The sequence below is a fragment of the Leptinotarsa decemlineata genome, unplaced genomic scaffold (genome assembly GCF_025532065.1).
Source record: "Leptinotarsa decemlineata unplaced genomic scaffold, Ldec_3_MD MMD2_tig00000133_RagTag_RagTag, whole genome shotgun sequence".
NCBI lineage: Eukaryota > Metazoa > Arthropoda > Insecta > Coleoptera > Chrysomelidae > Leptinotarsa > Leptinotarsa decemlineata.
The window spans coordinates 7088911-7110675 of NW_027412542.1; the positions used below are offsets into that span (position 1 = coordinate 7088911).

General features: G+C 35.4%; 1 protein-coding gene across 3 annotated transcripts in view; it reads right to left on the reverse strand.

The window, feature by feature from the left end:
• Positions 1 to 3359: 3359 nt before the first annotated feature.
• Positions 3360 to 21765, reverse strand: part of ab (BTB/POZ-zinc finger protein abrupt) — a 104000-nt gene continuing 85594 nt past the window's right edge. For all 3 annotated transcript variants that reach the window (XM_074172640.1, XM_074172638.1, XM_074172639.1), the window contains exons 7-8: positions 8038 to 8314; positions 3360 to 4514 (exon numbers count right to left, since the gene is read on the reverse strand). In XM_074172640.1, coding sequence (XP_074028741.1) covers positions 3791 to 4514; positions 8038 to 8314 — 1001 coding nt within the window. In that variant the 3' untranslated portion in view covers positions 3360 to 3790. The remainder of the gene's footprint in view (positions 4515 to 8037; positions 8315 to 21765) is intronic.

A 21765-nucleotide genomic window follows, 5' to 3' on the forward strand; every position in this document is an offset into this window, starting at 1 on the left:
GGACAAAACAACAATATCAAAAGTACATCACAAAGGTGTATCAAAACTATATAACTGAATCCTATTAAAAATCTATTGTATTGTTGGAATATTCGTTAGTCTGAGGGATGAGTTATAAAATAATTGAAATTTTGAGAATATATTACAGTTTTCCAAATGTGAATCTAGAAAAATATTCAAACTGCTCTTTTCAGGACATTTTTGTGGATAGTTGCATATAAATTTTGAAGAACTGTAATACCATTTTCAAATAATCATATGAGCCATAATAAGACAGCAAACTCAAAATGCTTAATTCATTCACAATATTAAGCTCAAGTATTGGTCATAAAAGCTGCAGTAGCTGAGATATAGGCAGTGAAAATAGACTAAAATTGGTTTCAACATACGTAGATATAGAATTTGTATAGTCGAAATGAAAGAACAAATGAGAAATCAAATTCCATCTACTGAATCCTTAGAGTTTTGTTGTCTCTTAGTTGCCAACAAGAGTCATGTTGGATGTTTCGTCAACAAAATTCCGAGTTTGCCAATCTTATTCTGACAGTGTATAGAAATGTTAGTTTCTCACAATGAATATGTACAACAAAGAAAAACGTCAAAATTTCTTGAAAAGCATCAACAATTAATGTTAACTATGTACAAACATATACCTCAAAATCATTATCAGTTATTTCACATAAACAAAAAGCACCATAACTATGTCTATCATTTTTTTGTAGGGTCTACGTTTAGCGATTTCAGTCTCAAATTATGAAGTACTCAATTTGAGTATGATACTATAAAGGGTTGAGGTGATTCACTGGCTCGTATGCATTCATAATTTGAGAATGAAATTCAGCCGGTGCTCTGCTCTATGGCATACATACAACTAAAATTAGCTTACCCTATTCTTAATCAATAATTAACAATAACCTCTATTCAAGTGCTCTATCGCTATATTATCTATATTCATGTTTGAACGAGAGGCTGTCAACATTTACATTACAAAAATGTATAGCGAAAAGCTAGAATATATCGAGTAAAAACATAAGTACATTTGCTTGAAATGGTATATTCACTACCTATTGCAACAATTGAAAATTAAACAGTGGAAGAACAACTTCTACGAAAAAGAATATTGAGGAAATGTCAGGAATGTTAGAACTTGTCTTTTCAGAACTACTAGCACTCCTGTACCTGAACAAGAATTCAATAAATTCATGAAGTACATATAACAAATATCATTCCTGGTGTAGGAACCATTTTCATAAGATACCATATCAAAAGTGAATGATTCTGCTACTGGGTATTTTAATCATATAAAAACTGAAGATAGAAATAAAACAACATCGATGTTGAAGTTAAAATACCCAAAAATAAGAAGAACATTTTGATTTCTTATGGAAGACTGTGAATATAGACTTCTACAAAACCAAAAATGAAATAAAAAAATATGTAACAACTCTTGCACTTCTTCTTGCCAATAAAAAAAATTAAGAAATATATTTTTCATTCAGATTGTAATAACAAAATGATAGACGATAGATAATGTGCAAAATTTGCAGAGTTTCTGAAAACTTTGGTTGGAAGGCAAGAATAATGCATTGGCTGGTGAAATGAGTATTTCGATTCTTATCTAAACATGAATATTTTTTGTTCCAAATGTACTCCAAATGTTTTTTGATCAATTATTCAGTTCATGTATCCGAAAATGAATATTTTAAAAATAACCACATTTCAAAAGAAAAGCTCAATTTCAAGTTTAAAATAGTGATCACAATGATACTAAAATTATATAATACAGTTTTAAGTACTTGAGTATCTCACGGTGTGGAAGTCAAAACTGGAAGTTCTAACGTCTAAGAATGAAGCCCTATTTACTTACTAAACTAATGACTGCAGATGAATCGATATCTCTACTATGGGTTTTTAATGTATTTACGTTTCACTTTATACAGTTTCATCACGAAAATATAAAATCGAAAAATGAAAAAAAAATCATCATTGTTCATTATGACCAATTCGTACAGTGTTGATTTGATGAAAATGCAACTCATTCTGTTAACTAACACAAGAAGGAATGATTTCATGTTTTTCAATTTTCGCTTGAATATATTTTTGCAATGTCCAAAATTGAATGTGGTGCCACTAACTTATTAGACTTGAGGATAACTCACTATTATACCTGATTTTTATCACTGTTAATGACTAACAAAAAAGTATAAAAATAAAAAAGATACTGATATATTTGTGAATAATGTGAAAAACTCCCTGAAAATTTGTCACCTCTTACTGTTTTTACTCTAACCTACTTCACACAAATAGTGTTTCTCTTACAGTTTGGCAAGAAAGAGCTAGCAGTAAGATTTGACCGAGTAAAAATAAAGATATACGGAAATTTGTACTTCAGTTTTATGATATTATTGTGTGACCTGAGAGTGATGTCTAAGACTGTTCATATATACAAACATGACTTTTCTAATTATTGTGTCATCTTTTATAAATTTGATTGTTGTATGCCTACGAATTGCTTTTAACAGGAAGCATTATTTGAAAACATTCTGGAAGCTTTCTACGTACAAAATGAATATAAAGATTTCAAAAAATGTTGCAACATTTCAGTTTTTCAAAGTTACATACAAAAATATTGTTGTAAAGGCAAAAACGCTTTTGTACCATTTTCACCTGGATAGAATAATTGTTTGTATACATTTTTGTTTTAAACATATTTGATAGTTGTATACTTATCACCTTGCACCTGTCGAAATATTTTATTAAATATGTTTAGAGCAACTTCTTTCGCACCAGAAACTTCAGCGTTGTAAGTTTGAAGTTTCTGTGTTTTTGATACATGTAATTTCAAACGCTGTTTTCAACTGATTGTTCAAACCTCACAAAAACATTCAAATTCAACAAAGAAATTCAGAATGAAACCAAATTACTAGACATGTTGCAAAAATATCCTGTCTATCTCTTGTTTTTATTGTTGTCAACACAAATTCTTCAATCAGGTTATCAAAACTTCTGTTGAAAAACTTCCTGCATAACAGTCTAGTATCTGAAAAACATTTTAGTTATTTCATAACTTGCAATGTAGTCCAATATAACTTTCTCTATTTACTACTAAATTACCGTATACGCTTTGAAACCCTTATTATCTTGCACTATTCAATTATAAACTATATTTTTTGAGGTAGACGGATGGAATTATTTATTTAATCGATCGTTAATCTTAAGAAGATGGAATAATTTGTGGGCATGAAGTGTACTAAATGAAACCGGTTGGTTTTTGTATAACAGTTTGGAAGAATTTTAGATTTGGAATAATAATAACGAATTTTACTAGAGCTTTATGATCAGGTTTCAGTGGGATTATGAAAATATTTCAATCAATATCCAATTCAATACATTTTGGCAATGTGTTTAAACAATAATAAAGATTATTCGTCATAAAGTCAAAGTATAATTCACTCAAGAGTTTAGACTGTTCAAGAAAGTAAAAATGTTTTTTAAGAGAATCATATCAGAGGAACCCCAAAAAATGAGTACCACAAATAAAGCAGTTATTCCAAATTCATGTAGGCTTGTGCCTTGGCTGCTGGTGTGGAATGATCCGGAGAAAAGTACCATTTTCATTTAGTTCACTTCAAGAATCCCAGATTTTATGAAATATGAAAATGGAAACATTTCAATAAATATACTATGAGGACAATCAAACTGAGGTAGTTGGATGGAATAAAATGAGTATATCAATGGCAAGAATAACGGCAACTGATGTAACCTAACCTATCCCTCCATCCTACAACTACTAATCACCACCTGCCTTGACAGTTTCAGGTTCTATCTCGTCTTCACTGTAATCATCTTCCTCTCCAGCGGACGATTCGGCTTCTTCGTGAGACTTATTTTGGATAATCCTATCGTGGTTTACCATTTCAGCCTCTCCGCGCCTGATTTCGTCGTTCCTTTTCATCATAAGTTCGCTGGCATTCTGCATCTGGTGCATCTTCTCCAAGAAGTGATGCTGCGAATTCTTGTCCATGCTCATCGCATTGAACTGTGCCAATTTTGCCGCTTGCATGGCCGCTGCTGCTTGATCTGACGTCATCATCCCCATCCCTAAGCTGTTCTCCGTGATGAATTGGAGATAAGTGTCCAAAATAGCCGATCCAGTGGTGTTAGCTCCGGACACTGGAGGTGCCAATGGCGCAGGGTAAGGCTCTTTCGATAAGTGCTGCAGGGAGTCTATACTCTTGGCCGCTACGGCCTGGCCTGACCTATTCATTTTGAAATTGTTCTGGTGGTGGGGTATTTGAGGAGACATTCCAAAGTCTAAGCCACCGTACTTTTGGTGCGACATGGTTAAATCTTCGGGATCATTGTCACCGCATATTGAACTGCCTGCTTCTGACGGTGCCCCTGAATATGCGCTCTTAGCGTCTAGTTTGACGTCGGATCGGCGAGGACCTGTGGGAGACGCCCTCGCCCTGAGTTCCGCAGGACTGATTTTCACACCCGCTTTGGCCAGCAATCTGAAACAATTCCAATACATATGATGATATAAGTACTTTTGTTTTGGTTTAGTACTTCTCCATCTTGATACAAAAAATGTGGGAATCTTCAAAAAAAAGGAAAGAAGTAATCAATTAAATTTTGAAATTGATTGCTTCTTTCCTTTCTTTGGTAGATTCCCACATTTTTTATATCAAGATGGAGAAAGCCAGAAACTTTCTTTCCAAAAATTAATCTCTCCTAAAACAATTCAATGCTAATTACAAACTGTTCAAGTGCAAAAACTTGGATACTATAATTAGGAATACTGGGAATAATGAGAACCAAACCGACAGTAGCATTGGAACCACCCTTGAACCAACCCGAATACATTTCGTAATAACGAGGGGAAATGAGAGTGTGCAAGGTCAGACTAGACGATTCGTTGGGTTACAAAGATTACGCAATACAAAGATTTCAGAATTTGTGGAGGTAACATGATCATAGACCACATGACACCAAAGAACAACTTCATCACAAAATTTGCGGTTAAAATCATAAACCGTATGGAATATACAATGAACAGTCATACTACCCTGAAAATATGCTCGGCAAAAATATCTGGTATACAAAGTAATCGCGTGCATTTTGCGTGTCTACGAAGTTAACATTCAGATTAACATGATACAATATCTACATTATGTAGAGCAATTTCATTATGAATTTTGAATTTACACGACGGCACAATTAATAGTGCAATTCATATGAGCTGAAAACGGTCAAGCAAGAATATTGGACCTGTGAAAAAACACGTGCAGATCTGACACTTTTACAATTTCATCTATTCGGTGTACAGACTATACAAGGAGAATAAATTTGAGGTCTCAGTATGGAATTGATTCATAAAATGAATCTCATCAGTTCGGACTATCATTGTCTAATATAATGTAATATGAATTGATTTGAAATCCTTGAAAGAAAAATTAAAAAGATTAAGCGAAAATAAGAATTTTAGTGAATAAAAACTGAAATTACAAAGAAATAACATACAAGCAACAACCAAAAAAATTAAAAAATTGAAGTATTAATAAAAGCTGAGAATCAAAAATATTAAAAAATATTATAAACAAAAAATGAAAAATAAAAATTAAAAGATTCCAAACCAAATTACGTCAGGAAGTTTCGCTTGTTAGTATCCACAATCGTCTTCCTGTGATAACTGGACTTATTCCTCCAAGATCTGACCATTTATAGGTCATTCGAGTGCTTTCACCTATCCCCTCTTTCCTCTCTCCGCTTCATTGGTTTTAGCAGGAGATGACCGTTTGGCGGGAGTTGGTTGTTTTTCTCTTGATTAGAGGTTTCCATATGTTACGTATATCTACGCTAGCTTCTCTAAATGCGTTGTTGGACAACATATATGCGGCTTCTTTGAATTTTCTCCTAAACCAGTGTTCCCCCTTGTGGTTGATTTCAGCCTGAGCCCACTTGATGTTATGTTGATAAGTCCAAACATGCTCTGCTATTCCGGATTTGCTGGTTTCTCCTTGCTGTGTGTGTTTCTTTTGCTCAGCAATGTGAACTTTCAATGACCTCTTAGTTTCACCGATGTATGATTCTCCGCACTCGCAGGGTATCCGGTAAATGCAATTCTTGGAATCGCAGTCCGCGTTTGGTGGCCTGGTTTTCGTGAGGCTGCTACAGATAGTTTTCCCAGATCTGAAGCAGGTCCTGATGTTATTCTTGGACCTAATCCTTCTTATCCTTTCCGATAATCCTCTGATATAGGAAAGTACAAGTTCTGGTTGTGGCGGCTTCTCTTCCTTGTTGTCTTCTAGCTAAAGCCTGTTCTACCATCACTTTGGAGTAACCATTCCGTTAAAGGTCATTTTTGATGATGCCTAGTTCCTTTTCGAGACCTTCCTTTGTATTACAGAGCCCGAAAGCACGGTCTAGTAGAGTCTTGACGATTCCTCTCTTAGTAGATTGATGGTGGTTGGATTTCTGGTTCAGATACTGTCCTGTGTGAATGGGTTTTCGATATACAGATGTTTCCCATATAGTGTCGGTCCTCTTCAACAATACCTATAAGAATGGCAGTTCGTTGTGGGCTTCCTTCTCCATTGTGAAAGTGATGGAAGGACTTACGTTGTTGATGAGCTTCAGGAAAGTGTCTAGTTCTGCATTCCCATGGTTCCATATTATGAAGGTGTCGTCTATGTATCTCAACCAGACTCGTAGCTTCTTGTGGGCTTATTCAATGGCCAGAGTTTCAAACCACTCCATATATATATATTGGCTATAACCGGTGAAAGTGGCGATCCCATTGGCAGTCCCTCATCTTGCGTAAAGAATTCGTCCGTCAGTTGAAAGTAGCAGTTTCGAACACAGCATTCTAGTAATTCCATGATTACTTATATCGGTAAGTTTGTTCTATCTGTATATGATTTGAAGTGCTTCTTCGACAGGAACGTTGGTGTAAAGAATGTAGAGGCTTTCTACGTCGAAACTGATCAGTTGATCCTGCTCTTTGACTTCGATTTTCCCTAGTAGTTCAACGAAATGCCTTGAATTTTTCACAAAAGATGATGTTTCACCTTGCAGTGGTTTAATTATTGGTAGTAAAAATCTAGACAAGTTCTGAGTGGCTGAATCTCTGGAGCTAATGATCGGTCTGAGCGGAACATCCTTTTTGTGGATTTTGGGTAGTCCATACAAGTGAGGGGGCTTACTGTGGTGCGGTGTTAGCGATGCTCTCTCTTTTCCCGAAAAATAGACTTGGTGTTTTTTCAAAGTCTGGTACAACTTCCTTTCAATTGATGCAGTAGGGTCTCTTACGATCTTCATGTATTTTCCTTTCTGAAGCACTTATTCAATCTTCTGTTCATAGAGATCACTATTCATCACAACAGTAGCGTTTCCCTTATCTGCATAAGGTGTTGTCTTTACATAGACCGTTCAGAGCTCTTCGTTCTTCATTGCTAACGTTAGAAGTTGGAAATGGTTCTCGATCTAGCTGTTCTCAGCTAGATCTCAGCTAATTTTCAGCCTTTATTAATATTTAAATTTTTTTTATTTTTTTATTTTTTTGGTTGTAATTTCAGTTTTTTGTTTAATAAAATTGTTATTCTCGGTTAATTCTTTTTTCAGGGATTTAAAATCAATTTATATTATAGTAGACAATGGAATTCCGAACTGATGAAATACACCACGAAACATTGTCAACCACCTTCAAACAAACGAATAAAATGAATCAATAGGAAACATGAAGCACGGAACAGAAATTGGTTCAGTGTAATTACTAAGCTACTTACTGGACACTGTCCATACAATAACTTTGGACAATCAAAAATGAGAACAGCATGGGTAGCATGAAAAGTAATAATCTTCGAGACTGGAGTCTTTTCTAAAAGGTATGTGGAAGAAATTGAAATGTCAGAGGTTTTCCAAGGAGGGAAAAAAGTTGAGTATGTGTACCAACCAGCAACATATTTTTAAAAGAGCTACAAGATATGATGAAATGCACAGTGAAAATATGATAGTGTTAACACATCAACAACTCACCTGCTGGCGAGTTCTGGATCAAACGGAGCAGGCATTGGCAGAACGGGCAAGTCTTTGGTGCTGATTCCCCTGTGTTGCCGCGACATGTGTGAATGAAGAGAATTTCTCGATTTTGCCACGGTACCGCACAGAACGCATCGGTAACCAGGACATATCGTGTGTTTGTCTTCCAAATGGGTTCTTAATGTATGGGCGGATCTGTAGATTTTGCCACATTTTGGGCATGGCCTGGGATCCGTAGCTCTCACCTTCAGCATGTCCAATGACCTCCGTGACACTGAAACAAAATATTGAAGTGATGAATCGATATTGCAAGGAAAGAATGGCCACTTCAGCAAAGAGTTCTCTGTAAATATTCCTAGACTCGGCCCATATTTTCATTAGGATTCGAATGAAATGAATGAAATAGTGAACAAAATTTTATTGCTAACAAAAAGAAAAATAGCTTGACCTTGTCAATCCTGGTATGTTCAGTACTGTTCCCAATCAGAGATAGCAGATATCTATTGAAAACACTTTTCCCATGCCAGAACAAAAATGTTGTCTCTCGACGCGCGTTTCGCTAACTATGCTAGCATCATCAGTAGATGAATGCAACTATTTGTTTTTCACGCTAGAGGTTACAAATTCTACTTATCAAGAGACAGGAAGTTGTCGATAATTGCTTCAATGTTTTTGTGGCTCCTTTATATAGTATCATCTGTTGTGCATTAGTACCAGTTCACTTCTTTTTCGTAGGCTTCACCTGCTTCAAGGTACTTTTTTTTCTTGGGAATATGATCACCATATGATATTCAAGTACCGGATCACAATTGTTACAGTTCTACCGTTCTTATGCAGTGAATGGCCTTCTGTAGGTACTTCTTCTGGTTTTCTAGTATTTACACTAATATTCGACCAGCTCTCTTTTTCCTAATTTTTCCATATTTTCACATTCTTCATTTGAAAATTTTGCAATATTGAAGCATTTCAGTTTTCTTTACTTTTTGCTTCAAATTGCTCCATTAGAAAAGTATAAAGATGCTCGGTGTGGCGAGCAAGCTGGCCATTCCCGAGAGCCAACTTGTTGAACTTGTTTTTCTTCGGGGGCGGAAAGATATGGCCTGGGGTCATATGGCCATTAAACATTATTTCGATTTCGCGAAAGATATGCGTCGCACAGGCTCGTCGACAGTGGGGAGAAACATGAACTGAATAAACCGAATTGTTTTGTGAAAGTGTAATAATATATTAGGTTTTGCATTATTTGGAGATTTTTCCATTGCAGTTGACGAGAATATAATAAGAACATTTTTTTGGAAAGATTTCATCTCCAGTTTCCATATGCCTTTACGCTAAAGCTAATAACCTTGCTTCATCCAAAAAAATAAACACATCCGATAATCACTCTACGGCTTAATACACGAAATCAGTAACAAGTTTCAAGTCTGTAGTCTGTCTAATAACACTAAATGTTACAAAGTAATGGTTTATACTCAAGATCATCGTAGCATTGCAGGCAAGAAAACTTACTGTGATAGTTATTATTCATAGGCGAAGTCATGAAAACCATTTTTCCTAGTTCAAAATAATATCCATATTTCAATTGAAAGACAGATTAGCATGCAAACTTAGACTATTGTTATTGACTGTATGTTACTTTTTCAAATGAAAAATAATGTGATAATAACACTGTAATCATGATCCTAGCCCTGATAATTGTAATTCGTACTTTGATTATTTGTGATCCAGTCGATGAACAGTGAGTTTATTAATAAATTGAAAAAATGGGTTATGTCATTGTTTTGTTTTAACCAAAAACCGATATAATTGCCTTTGCACTCTCGTAGTTTTTCATTGACGACCCCTTATTATCTCTCAAAAGATTCGATACTCTGAAATGGGTTCTCTAAGTCTGAAGAATAACTCTGAGGGTCCAATGGACGAGAATTAATCAGTTTAAATATAGTGCACATCATTGTCATCACTAAAACCAAAAACTAAATGTGATTATTTGTACTGTACAATAATGTTCGTTTTCTCATTTTTGTTAGACTTAAAATAATATACCAAACCTTATTGATGTTGCGGTAGATATACGGAGAATAACAAATATCTGTCAAATTATCGATGTTACGTATTCAAGTAATTATATTATGTTACCGCCCTTATGTGGTTTGAAAAGCCTCTTCCTATATTTGACAAGATATATAAATTTCATCAATTCAACTTATAATTATCTGAAGTGATTCGTTCAAAAAATTCGTTCAGTATCTGAACTTCATTATCGTTAAACACAAAGTCGTTCGAATTGTTAAAAATGTTTCGGAAATAAACATTGGCTGACATCAAATGTATCGGATTTATATTAAGAACTACACTGATGTGAATGATTACATTATAATTCAACTCCATAGTTGAAATACATAATACTGTTAACAAACTATAAATATCCCGGGACATATCCCGAACCGGCCCTGGCGACAAGTCGCGCCCCGAACAGCACCGTCACTTCAGATAGTATATTATCACGAACGCATCGTAGTAGAATCCTGGTTGCCTATCTTCAGAAATTTTGAAGAAGTCTCCTCACATGCCCCACCGAACGGTTTTCATAATCTCCCATTGTTTGGAATGCTTCGCCCTCATGTGGTTCCTCACGGAATTGGGGTGCGTGAACGTTTTGCGACACTCCATCACCGGACACACTGGGCTGTCTCTGGGGTAGTGCTGGTCGATGTGAGCTCGCAAACTTTCGATACTTGGCAAAATAGCCTCGCACAAGGGACACTCGCATTTCACTTCGGCCGTTCCTGGATTCCTGTACTTGTTCCTGTTCTGGTAGAAGTCGCCACTGGCATCTGGAATGCCAAAGACTGCACTGCACTTTCAGTTATTTTTTGTTAGGCGCTTAATTTTTAAATGAAACAAATTCGTGATAATTCGGAAATAACACGGAGGCCCTCAAGGATTTTTTAGTATAAATGTCTTTGGGAAAACATGAATAATCGCTGTTACATTTAACTATTAATAATACGACTATAAAGTCGTTCATACAGACATCTTAAAAGATGATTTCAAACAACCGATGCTGCTAAAATCAACGATATTGCCCGTATATTGATTATCAATGTCAAAAAACTATTTGTACACCTTTCGCTGTCGTGCTATTTCAATTTCAGAATCTACAAAATTACTAGGAATTTATATTGAACTGGAGACATAAAAAAAGCGATTTTTTTCCAACAGGAGTACCCAGTTACAGGAAATGTTATTATTAGAGAGTATATATATATGAAATAAATATTGAAAATAATGGAATATAGAACTGTATAAAAGTAAATGCTGAAACAACGTATACAGGGTGTAACATAAGTACGTTAAAATATTCGAGTAACGTATTCCTGAGAAAAATTTTTAAGAAAAAAAGTCTATATGAACTTGTGTCCAAAAATGCTTTGTTTCGGACATACGAGGTGTTGAAATTGAACTTTTTTTTTCGCCTTTTGAAAATAACTCTTGCAAAAAATAAATCATTTACACGAAATTTGGCACGTGACGTGGGAAATGATAATTTCGTATTAATTTTCATGTAACATCTAGAGGGCGCTGCCTACGATGTCATTATTCTTTTCAAATTGCCCTAACTTTTTTAAACAGTAAATTTTCGGTACTTTTCATGAAAAAACCTAATTTCCACACCTGTTCCAAGTAAAAAAGGTACACATCCTCAACAACGCTGGAGGTGATCGTTTTCGACATATTTACAATTTTCTAAATCAATGCATATTACTTTATAGCCTAATTTGATTTCAATAATTTTCGTCACTTTCCGATTGCAAATTATTTTAATTGAATCGAGTAGGCTATGAAAGTTTATTGATAAAAATAGAAGTTCGCTGTCACATTTTTAACTATTAATTGACAAATTCACAGTTCGGAGTTTATAAAGTGATTTTTTGGTACCATGCCTGACTTTACGAATGCTGAAATGGCTGATTTGGTTTTTGCATACGACTTGGCTGACGGAAATTCAAGCAAGGCCAGACGCATCTATCAGGAAAGGTATTCCCAACGCGTGACTCTTTTCCGGCGACTTTTCGAATCTGAAAGCTTTGAAACGAATTCAGCAGTAGGACGGCCACGGACTACAAGAACTGTAGAATTGAAGGAGGCGGTTCTCGAAGAAATTAGCGAACATCAAGAGACAAGTACAAGAAAAATTAGTCAAACTTTAAATGTGAGTCACATGACAGTTTACAGAATTTTAAAGGAACAGCAATTATATCCTTATCATATTCAGCGTGTCCATCGAATTTGCTCAATGGCTTCAAAGAAAAATCGAACAACTTCGCAAATTTTATCGAAAATCCTCTTCACAGATAAGGCTAATTTTTCAAGACATGGTATCATGAACTGCCATAACAACCACATCTGGGCGGAAGATAACCCACATGCGATAACGCAAATTCATTTCCAAGACAGATTATCTTTTAATGTATGGGTAGGCATAACTGGGGATTATTTAATTGGGCACTATTTTCTCCCCTTACGTTTGAATGGAGATGCTTACCTACATTTTTTGGAACACGAGCCTCCCCAACTTATGGAAGATGTTCCCATTGGTCTCCGAAAACACTCTTGATTCATGCACGATGGAGCTCTTGCTCATTTTAGTGTGATAGCAAGAAATTTTTCAGACGTAGCATTATTTTCAAAAAGCGAACAGAAAAATTCAATTCCAACACCCCGTATCTCCGAAACGAAGCATTTTCGGATACAAGTTCATATAAACTTTTTTTCTTAAAATTGTCTCAGGAATACGTCACTTGAATATTTTAATGTACTTATGTTACATCCTGTATATAAAATATTCATATACGTAGAATTTCAAAAGAGAAATGAAAAATTGAGTATATAATACAAATCATGCAATGTAGCAGAACTGATACAAATGTTATTTATAGTATTATTAAAAGTGATTGTGGATATATGATACCAAGGCGTTCAGAGAGTTGAAATGAATATCGCAATGTTCACAGATTTAATTGAAGCTACTGCACATAAAATTCAATGGTGATCGTAGCATAACATTTGTGCGTGATGCTTCGCAATAGAATTTCAGATTGTGTCGACCTTCACTTCTTGGTACCTACTAAGAAATTGATCTCGGGTAAAAGAACCGTACTGTCAATATTGTTGTTCAGTAATTTATACAAGAATTTTATACCAAGGATAATACTCCTATTTTCCAAGAATGTCATATCAAATCGTGTCAACAAAATGTTATGAACGATGCCTCTCGTTGGGTATTGACCAACTTTTAGACATAATATACACACATCGGAAAAGTCTAGGGATATTTTTAAAAATGGCAATAATTTTTTTTTAGATCGCTTTAGGGAAAAAAAAGTTGACGGGTGATTAATAAACGAATGTAACTTACAAAAAAATTTATTGAATGGTCAAAAATACTGAGTGCGCATATAATTAAAACTAAAAAAAAATATGGCTCCTCTGTGGCACCCCGAAAAAAAATCATAATACAAAAAAAATTGGAATCAGTACAAAGTATGGCTTCCACGCTGGTTTATTACGGCCCTACATCTATCGTGCATCGACAAAATGAGATTGTCAATGTCTTGTTGAGGTACATTTGCCTATTCAGCGATTAAAAGTTTTCTCAATTGAAACGTTGCACAATATTTTTATCATTTTTGTATATTATCGACATTTTAGTTGATATTTATTACATTTCTCCAACCCAAATTCTCATTTCATCTCTATTTCAGATCATGAACATTTATTTTCGATACAAATTAGCGTCCTTATAATTCAACTTTTCATGGGTAAGTACTCATTGATTATTTTTTTCATATTTTTAATACTTAATTTATTTATTTCTCAATTTTTTCGCACAATGGAAATTTATTAAAAGGGCTATAAAGCTTTTCGGAGATGAAATATTGATTTTCTGGACCAATATATTTGAGCTTTAACAATAGATGGTGAGATAGACAGACAGAAAATAACACTTTCTGTGTTGATAGAACAAGCAGTGGCGCATAGAAAATTTTGTTTAGGGGGGGCTCCATCTTATCAATGAGAATTGAACTGCATTTTCAGTTTCAGTGATGCAACTGAGATATATAATACCTCTTTTGAGTGATAATACGAAGAAGTAACATTACACTTGCAGAAAGTGTAATGTTACTACAGTTTCATTGAATATATTTGAGCTAAATAAATACAAATAATAGAGTGTTTGTTTTCAAACAGCATAACTTATTGAGTTATTACGTATGTAATTATTTTGGATTTAGAAAAAAAGAAATGACGTAACTAAGTAGCTCAACGCGTCTGTTAAATATTTCACTCACACATGTTCAACCACCTTGCCAGTCAAGTATGAAACCTCTCTTGTCATAACAATCATAACAATCTGTATACTTTATTGATCCACAGAATATCCTCTAATATGCTATATTTCAGTTATCAGATCCTCGTGGATAACTGAACAATTTTTTCAAGATATCCTGTGAGTCGAGAAGAATTTTTTATGAATAGGCCATTCAACTTGAATAGAATTTCCAGTTGAATGGAACTGACATATACTGGATGAAAATTCATATCAACTTACAGATTGCCTATCATGATTTTCACTACTATCGGTTTACAAAACCACGACATGTGTTTCGCACAAAATAGCTTCCTCAATCAGTGTTGCTTGAGGAACCTGTTGTATAGCTGAACACGTGTCACAGTTTTGTGAAACACGATGAACTATTGGAAAACTTTCATAGTTTCTGTTCAATTTGAAGGTTTATTTCACTCTGCCAATCTTTTTATTATTAATATATCGTAGACACTATCTCATCTTGACCAAAAGTGTCAAAGCCTTGCTCTAGTTTTAGCACAATTCAATTATTGTTTTCCGGTCTATGGACCTTGTCTTGACTACGATACCTGGTCCAGAGTACAACGTGTTCAAAACTCTTGTATTCGTTATATATATGGAGTTAGGAAGTATGAACATGTTTCCCACAAGCTTGCGGAACTGAACTGGTTTAACATGAAATATAGGTTCAAATTTCATTCATTATGTTTATTTCATAAAATTATATTATACAGAAATCCGCCTTATTTATATCGTCCTTATTAAAAGGACGATATATTTATATCGTCCTTATTAAAAGGACAGACGTACACAACATAAATTTGAGAAACAAAAATGTAATCACATGTCCACAACACAAGACCGCAATTTTCCAGAGAAGTTTCTCGTATTCGATTTTTCATCTTTATAATTCTATTCCCGATTCGCTAAAACACCATAGTACTTTATATAAATTCAAAAAAGAGCTTAAAAGTTTCCTGCAAGATAACACATTCTGATGCAGTTCCGTTTCGTATACCCCCCTTTTTTTTTCTATAATCTGTGTTTCACAAGTAGTCATTTTTCGTTATCTCTCATACAACTTTCTTTTTTTCCACTTGGTTATTGGTGGTGAATATTCAGGTGACCCAACAAATGACAAATTTCAAATGCCAAAAAATTGTGAAATAAAAATTTAGGTTTTAGGATTAGTTAGGTTAGTTTCAAGTTATAATATGCTTATTTAAAATAGCAAGGGTTGAGTGGTTGAGCACCCTCGGGTGAACTCCCCCTTGGGATTTTTGTGTAACAAGATGAATATCATGCATTTTATTTTTCATTGGAAATAAAGACATTATTATTATTATTATTATTATAATTTCTCGTTTTGCTGTTTTTACTATTTCACTTGTCATTTTATAAACTTTAGTGAAGATCAATAATAGTATATCCGTCGTTGTGGACAGAAAAAGAGACACTCCTCACGTCTCTGAATCAATCGCAATGACATATAAATGACATATAAATGTCGACCGCAGAAAAAATAATTCGCACGCCTGTGAACCGTCCAGAATAATTTCATTTCATTCCGTTCGTGAAAATGTCTGTAGTGCGTAAACAATCTTAACGAGGAGCTTCTGCAATTGATCGACGAACTGTTAGGGACAAACTCCATTTCAGTGAGAGGGGAAGGAGGATCAGACCTCGAATTGAAGCAATGGAAAAGGAGGTTCAAACATCGAGATTGCTCTGTATGGACCCCGTATCTCTGACATTGGTCTATTGATTTATACCTCTCGCCCGTTTTAGAGTATTTCTGCTTTTGTCCAGAAGGAATGGACCATGTAGCAGATGAATGGAACGGGAGGTTACGTTGAATTTCGGGAGAGATTTGGAGCGAGTAAATAAATTACCCGATTGAGGGTTTCTGAGCGATTTGAAATCAATGTGACGCTTTGACTGACAGAATTTAACCCAATTTTGGAAAAGTTGGCAGTACACAATGCATATCTAACTCGACCATGTGAAGATTAATTTCAAGAAGAAATATCAATTAGAAAAATATTTACCAATTCAAAAAACTTTCTTGGTAAATTCATGTTATGTATTTCAAAAATCAAATATTCAAATTTGGTAGAAATGTTTTCAAATCTATTCACAAATGACAACTAATTCAAATTGATGTATGCGACATATTCCATTACATTTCAAGCCTCTTTTTCCCCGCAATACATCCTACGTCTTTCATTGTCATTTTTCTTGTCCTAAATTTATTTGCTCTGAACCATCATGTTGAAACCTACTTCGGGAACTACTCCAGTCTCTTATGTTTATCCAGGACATTCGCGGCAAGAGTGTCCAGGTCCATTGTAGTACTGTCATATTACAATTCTACCTCTCTTGTCATTTTATAATGGTGTTGGCTTTCATTCTTCTCATTTTTTTCGTTATTTCTTCGCGTTCTTCTAATAGTTCTATAGCAGGGGTCGGCAAGTAGTTTTAGATGGGGTACGGATACGAGGCCCAGAAAAAAACAATTGATAATAATAAGGTGCTACCTATGTGTTATTTTACTTTCAAATCAAATTCTGAATTATAAAACACAAGGCCTAAAATTAATGTGGGAAACTACACCGACGGTCTTGAGCCAGTTTTTTATAGTTTCGTTCTTGAGAGGAACAGCAAATTCGAAGCGTGTCTTCTAGATGGGCGTTTGTTTTTCAAAAAATTCATCTTTGGAGAAAGATGTTTCACATATGTATATCGAGCCAAACATAGTATTTCTTGCAATTTTATATTTTTCTTGGACATGTTTGGTCCAAAATTCTTCAGTGTATACCGTTTTATGTGCAAACACACATCTTGCAAATCAGTTATCTCTTTTCGAAGTGATGGCTTTGATATAAATTAAACAACTTGGCAGCCATATCTGTCCATTCTGCCGTTATATGAACTTCTAATGAGCAATGTTTTCTTCAGAGTTCTTTTTATATAAAAGAATTGTCGGAAAATGAGTGAATTCTTGTCTTGCAATATCTTTTGTCCAGCTTGCGACGAAAAGCAGACCTGCTTTGTATCAGATCACATATTAATTTTATATTTGCTTGTATCTCTTCGGTTTGAAGATATTTCAATTATATATTATGAAGGTATAGTACACCTCATCTACACACATCGGAAAAGTCTAGGAATATTTTTTAAAATGGCAATAATTTTTTTTTGATCGCTTTAGGGAAAAAAAAGGTAACGGGTGATTATTAAACGAATGTAACTTACAACAAAATTAATTAAATGGTCAAAAATACTGAGTGCGCATATAAGCAAAACTAAAAAAAAAAAAAATATAGCTCTTCTTTGGCATCCCGAAAAAAAATTATAATACAAAAAAAATTGGAATCAGTACAAAGTATGACCTCCACGCTGGTTTATTACGGCCCTACATCTATCGTGCATCGACAGAATGAGATTGTCAATGTCTTGTTGAGGTACATTTGCCCATTCAGCGGAGTAATTCTTCGTTGAAGCATGTCCTACACATGCTCGATGGGATTCAGGTCCAGTGATTGTGCTGGCCATGGCAATACATCAACTCCTTCGTTGGTGAGCCAGTCAGTCACTAGACGCGCGACATGTGGACGAGCATTATCGTGCATTAGGTGGAAGGTTTCACCAACAGCACCAGCAAACGGACGGACGATAGGTAGAAGAATGATGTCGAGGTACTGTCGAGCTGTGAGGAAGCGATTTGGAAAAACGAGATCGGTTCTGCCGCCGATCATGATTCCGCTCCATAACATTACTGTACCACCTCTGTATGTGTGGACTTCCTGGACGTGTCTCAAACGTTCATTATTTCCAGGTCGTCTCCACAGTCTTACTCGACGAGAATCTGGATGAAATCCAAATCTGGATTCGTCTGTAAACAAAATTGTGGCCCAATCATTTGCATCCCAGTTTTGATGTTCTTGACACCACTCTAATCTTCTACCGCGATTGCCTCTCGACAAAGGTGGCCATCTAAGTGGCCTTCTGTTGTGGAGATCTGCTTCAATCGACTGATAACACTTTGGGAGACCCCCAAACGAAGAGCTACATCATTTTGTCGCATGCCACCTTGAAGAAGCCCTACAGCTCTATTCATCTCAGCCAATGGTAAGTGATGGCGTTCCATGTTAAAGCACAATATTTCCAGTTTAATTGCTGAGCAAGAACTGCATAGAATGTACAAACTCGACACTTTCAGATTATTCATTTTAGCCGAAAACCTACAGTTTGTAAAAAACTTGATAAAAGATTAGTTACCGTTTTTGCAGGCTTTGTTCACCCCATAGAAATCTACAGGGTGGTCGAGTGTACCAATTTAATCGAAATTAAACGACTTCATGCATTTATTTTTATGATATTTAGTATGTTATAAAAATATCCCTAGACTTTTCCGATGTGTGTACGTATCAATTTGTATTTGGTACACAACATATGACAAAATTTGGGTGTCCAAGGTTCAACCTTTCGGTTTCGGTTCAACTTTTTGGACCGCGGTCGCCTGTTGCTGACCGTTGTAATCTATAGGAACTACTTTTGTAAATCTGTTTAAAATCTGTTCAAAATCTGTTTTTTCTTAACCAGCTGTCGCAGTCCTACGAACGACAACCCTCAGAAGTCGAAAATTGTGCGAACTAAGGACTAACGAGGTCTTACCTTTCAACTTGTGTTTCCTAACACGGGTTGGACGATAGCAAGTGAAAATCGATCGTTCAACCTGGGGCTTAAACCAGCGACCAACACGGCTGTCGATTTGAGGGAGTGAATAATGTACCTACGTCGAACTGATCGGCTACCGTCCGAACCGACTGGCTACCGTCAAGCTAGTTTGATATTCCTCTTGAAGATGATCACTTGGTGATCGAAACACGTGTCGAGGTGTTGAAATAACTTTTGGTTTTGGGAGAAAACTTCAGTAATATTCATTACTACACCAAAAGTTCCAAACAGTGCATCACAAGTAAATCAACGTAGTTTTTTTCATTTATGGGATTAGCTTTAACAACCCATATATTCCTTTGAATTATACAGATTTCCTCTCAGAAACCTATATGTTTATTTTAATCTCCCTGTGGGTCTGTACGTTATCATTTCAGTAATCATATAACGTTACGTTCAAGCTTCCCCTTCTCTGTAGTCGTCCAGAATTCGAAATTGTCATTCCGCGTATCTTCCGATCGATATCTTGCGATGATATTGTATTGCAGTCATGTTTTAACGGTTATAGTTCTCCTGTAATATCGAGGGTTGCTAGGGAATTATATTTCGGTTTGTGCTCAGCAAAACCCCAATTTGTTACATCAAAGCGATGGTCCTCTGTATTTCCAAATCAGAATTTTCGCAACGAGGGATACTTTGCGAAATTTATTAATTTGTGCATAGTTTATATTTTAACAGAGTGCCAAAAATTTGAATTGATGTTGGAATGCCTAGTTCAACAGCAACTAAACATGCAAGTTTACTTGCTGAACAATTCTAATTCTATTCCACAGTTGATCTTCAACTAAAATACCACTATCGCTATTGTATAATCTACAATGTAGTCTATCAATGTTTTCTCGGACGGTTGCAATGTAAATGTTTGACTAGTGGGTGGCCTTAGACGTACTCGGCCCAACAAACAAAAAAAAATTTTAAAAATTGTATTTATTTCTCAACATAATCTCCTTGCAGCTCTGTACAATTTTCCCAGCGATGTTCAATAAGTTCGATACCGTTTTTATAATAAGAACTGTCTTACTCCTCATAATCTTAGCCATTTCTTTACTAAAACGTTGCAATGAGTTAGCATAATACTCGCCTTTGATAGTTTTACCTTTTTTAGGATAGACAATGAAAATTATTCCACGCGCATCCCAAAAAACCGATGCCAAGACCTTACAGATGAAACGGTATTCGCCTTCTTTGGAGCCGGTTCTCCCTTTTGAGTCCACTGTTTTGATTGTTATTTTATCTTGGGTGTCAAGTTATGGACCCATGTTTCATTCATGTTCAGCTTTCATATTGGTGGAGCTGCATTTTCACATTTTCACCGAGAACCTTCGCCAGTTATGGCTGCCAAACAAATACTAAATAACACAGCGTCTTCAAACTTGAAACATATGCTTTATAGATTGTGTACTTTTTAATACCGTGATAACTACCGCCATCTCTAGGTCAGGCCGGATACTTCTGAAATCACCCTTCTTTCCTCAGCTGCTTCAAGGCACATCCGTGACTAGCACAATTTTTCGTTGCAAATGATTTCTGAGGGTCCTGGCATTCGGTCTATAGTCAATATATTCCTTTCCGTCACTTCATTTAGTTTTCACGGCATTCCTATACCAGTTTCGATATCACTCTTGGGTTCATGAGTTGACCTAGTGCGGCTTGGCTACCTGTAAGAATATTGATTAGTCTGCACATTTCTTTGATACCTCAAATTATTAATGATCTTGAAGGACATAATAGTTCAGCTCCCATCTAGTCTTCGGTTTTCGACCCGACTATTCATTATTCATGAGACTGACCGTGAAGTTTGTGTTGGAGTCATTTGCCGCACGAAATTGCCCCATGAAATATCCATTTTCACAAACATCCCTTGTAGTTCGGTGAATTTTCATGTATGAATTGAACCATTCCTGACTCCCCCGTTATTACAAAAGGGTTACCATTGCTCCATTTATTCCCAAACAAGCAAGACTTTGATGATTGCCTGATTTGTTGATAGCAGTCGCTTGTTTCATCTTTGGTCACCAAACAAAAGAAGTATCAGTATCGATTTCTTCAAATTCTGTAACCCATATAGTGAATGAGATTTTGGGGGCGAACGAATAGGGCGGAACCATTGTTAGCAACACAAATGATCGTTTCTTCAAAGCATCAATCGATTTTGGAAAATATGTTTCAAGCCTGTGCATCTGCCTTGGTACTGATCACTAATACAAAACACACCCATAGATTAATCTTCCGAATTCGAACTCCTGAAAATTATTTTCCCAAAACGATAAACGGGAAATTGTTCGAAATATTATAATAAACTTGACACAAAAGATTTTGATTTCTCCATGTATTTTTCGATTTTAGGGAGTATATTTACTTGAATAATGAAACTTCTCTCAATAACGGTTTTATTTAGCTTGCCCTATTTGTTTATTTATTTACTTATTTGGGTCAAATTTAGTAATTGAATTTTGACCCCTTTTCTGTAAACAGATTGATCTGATATTTGGTACACATATCAATTTTGATGACAATACAATTCAATAAATTCTGTATCATTGTTAATCCAATATGGACGCAGCTACAAAATGGTGGATTACATATCGTTTCACAACTACCCCAATATGGGT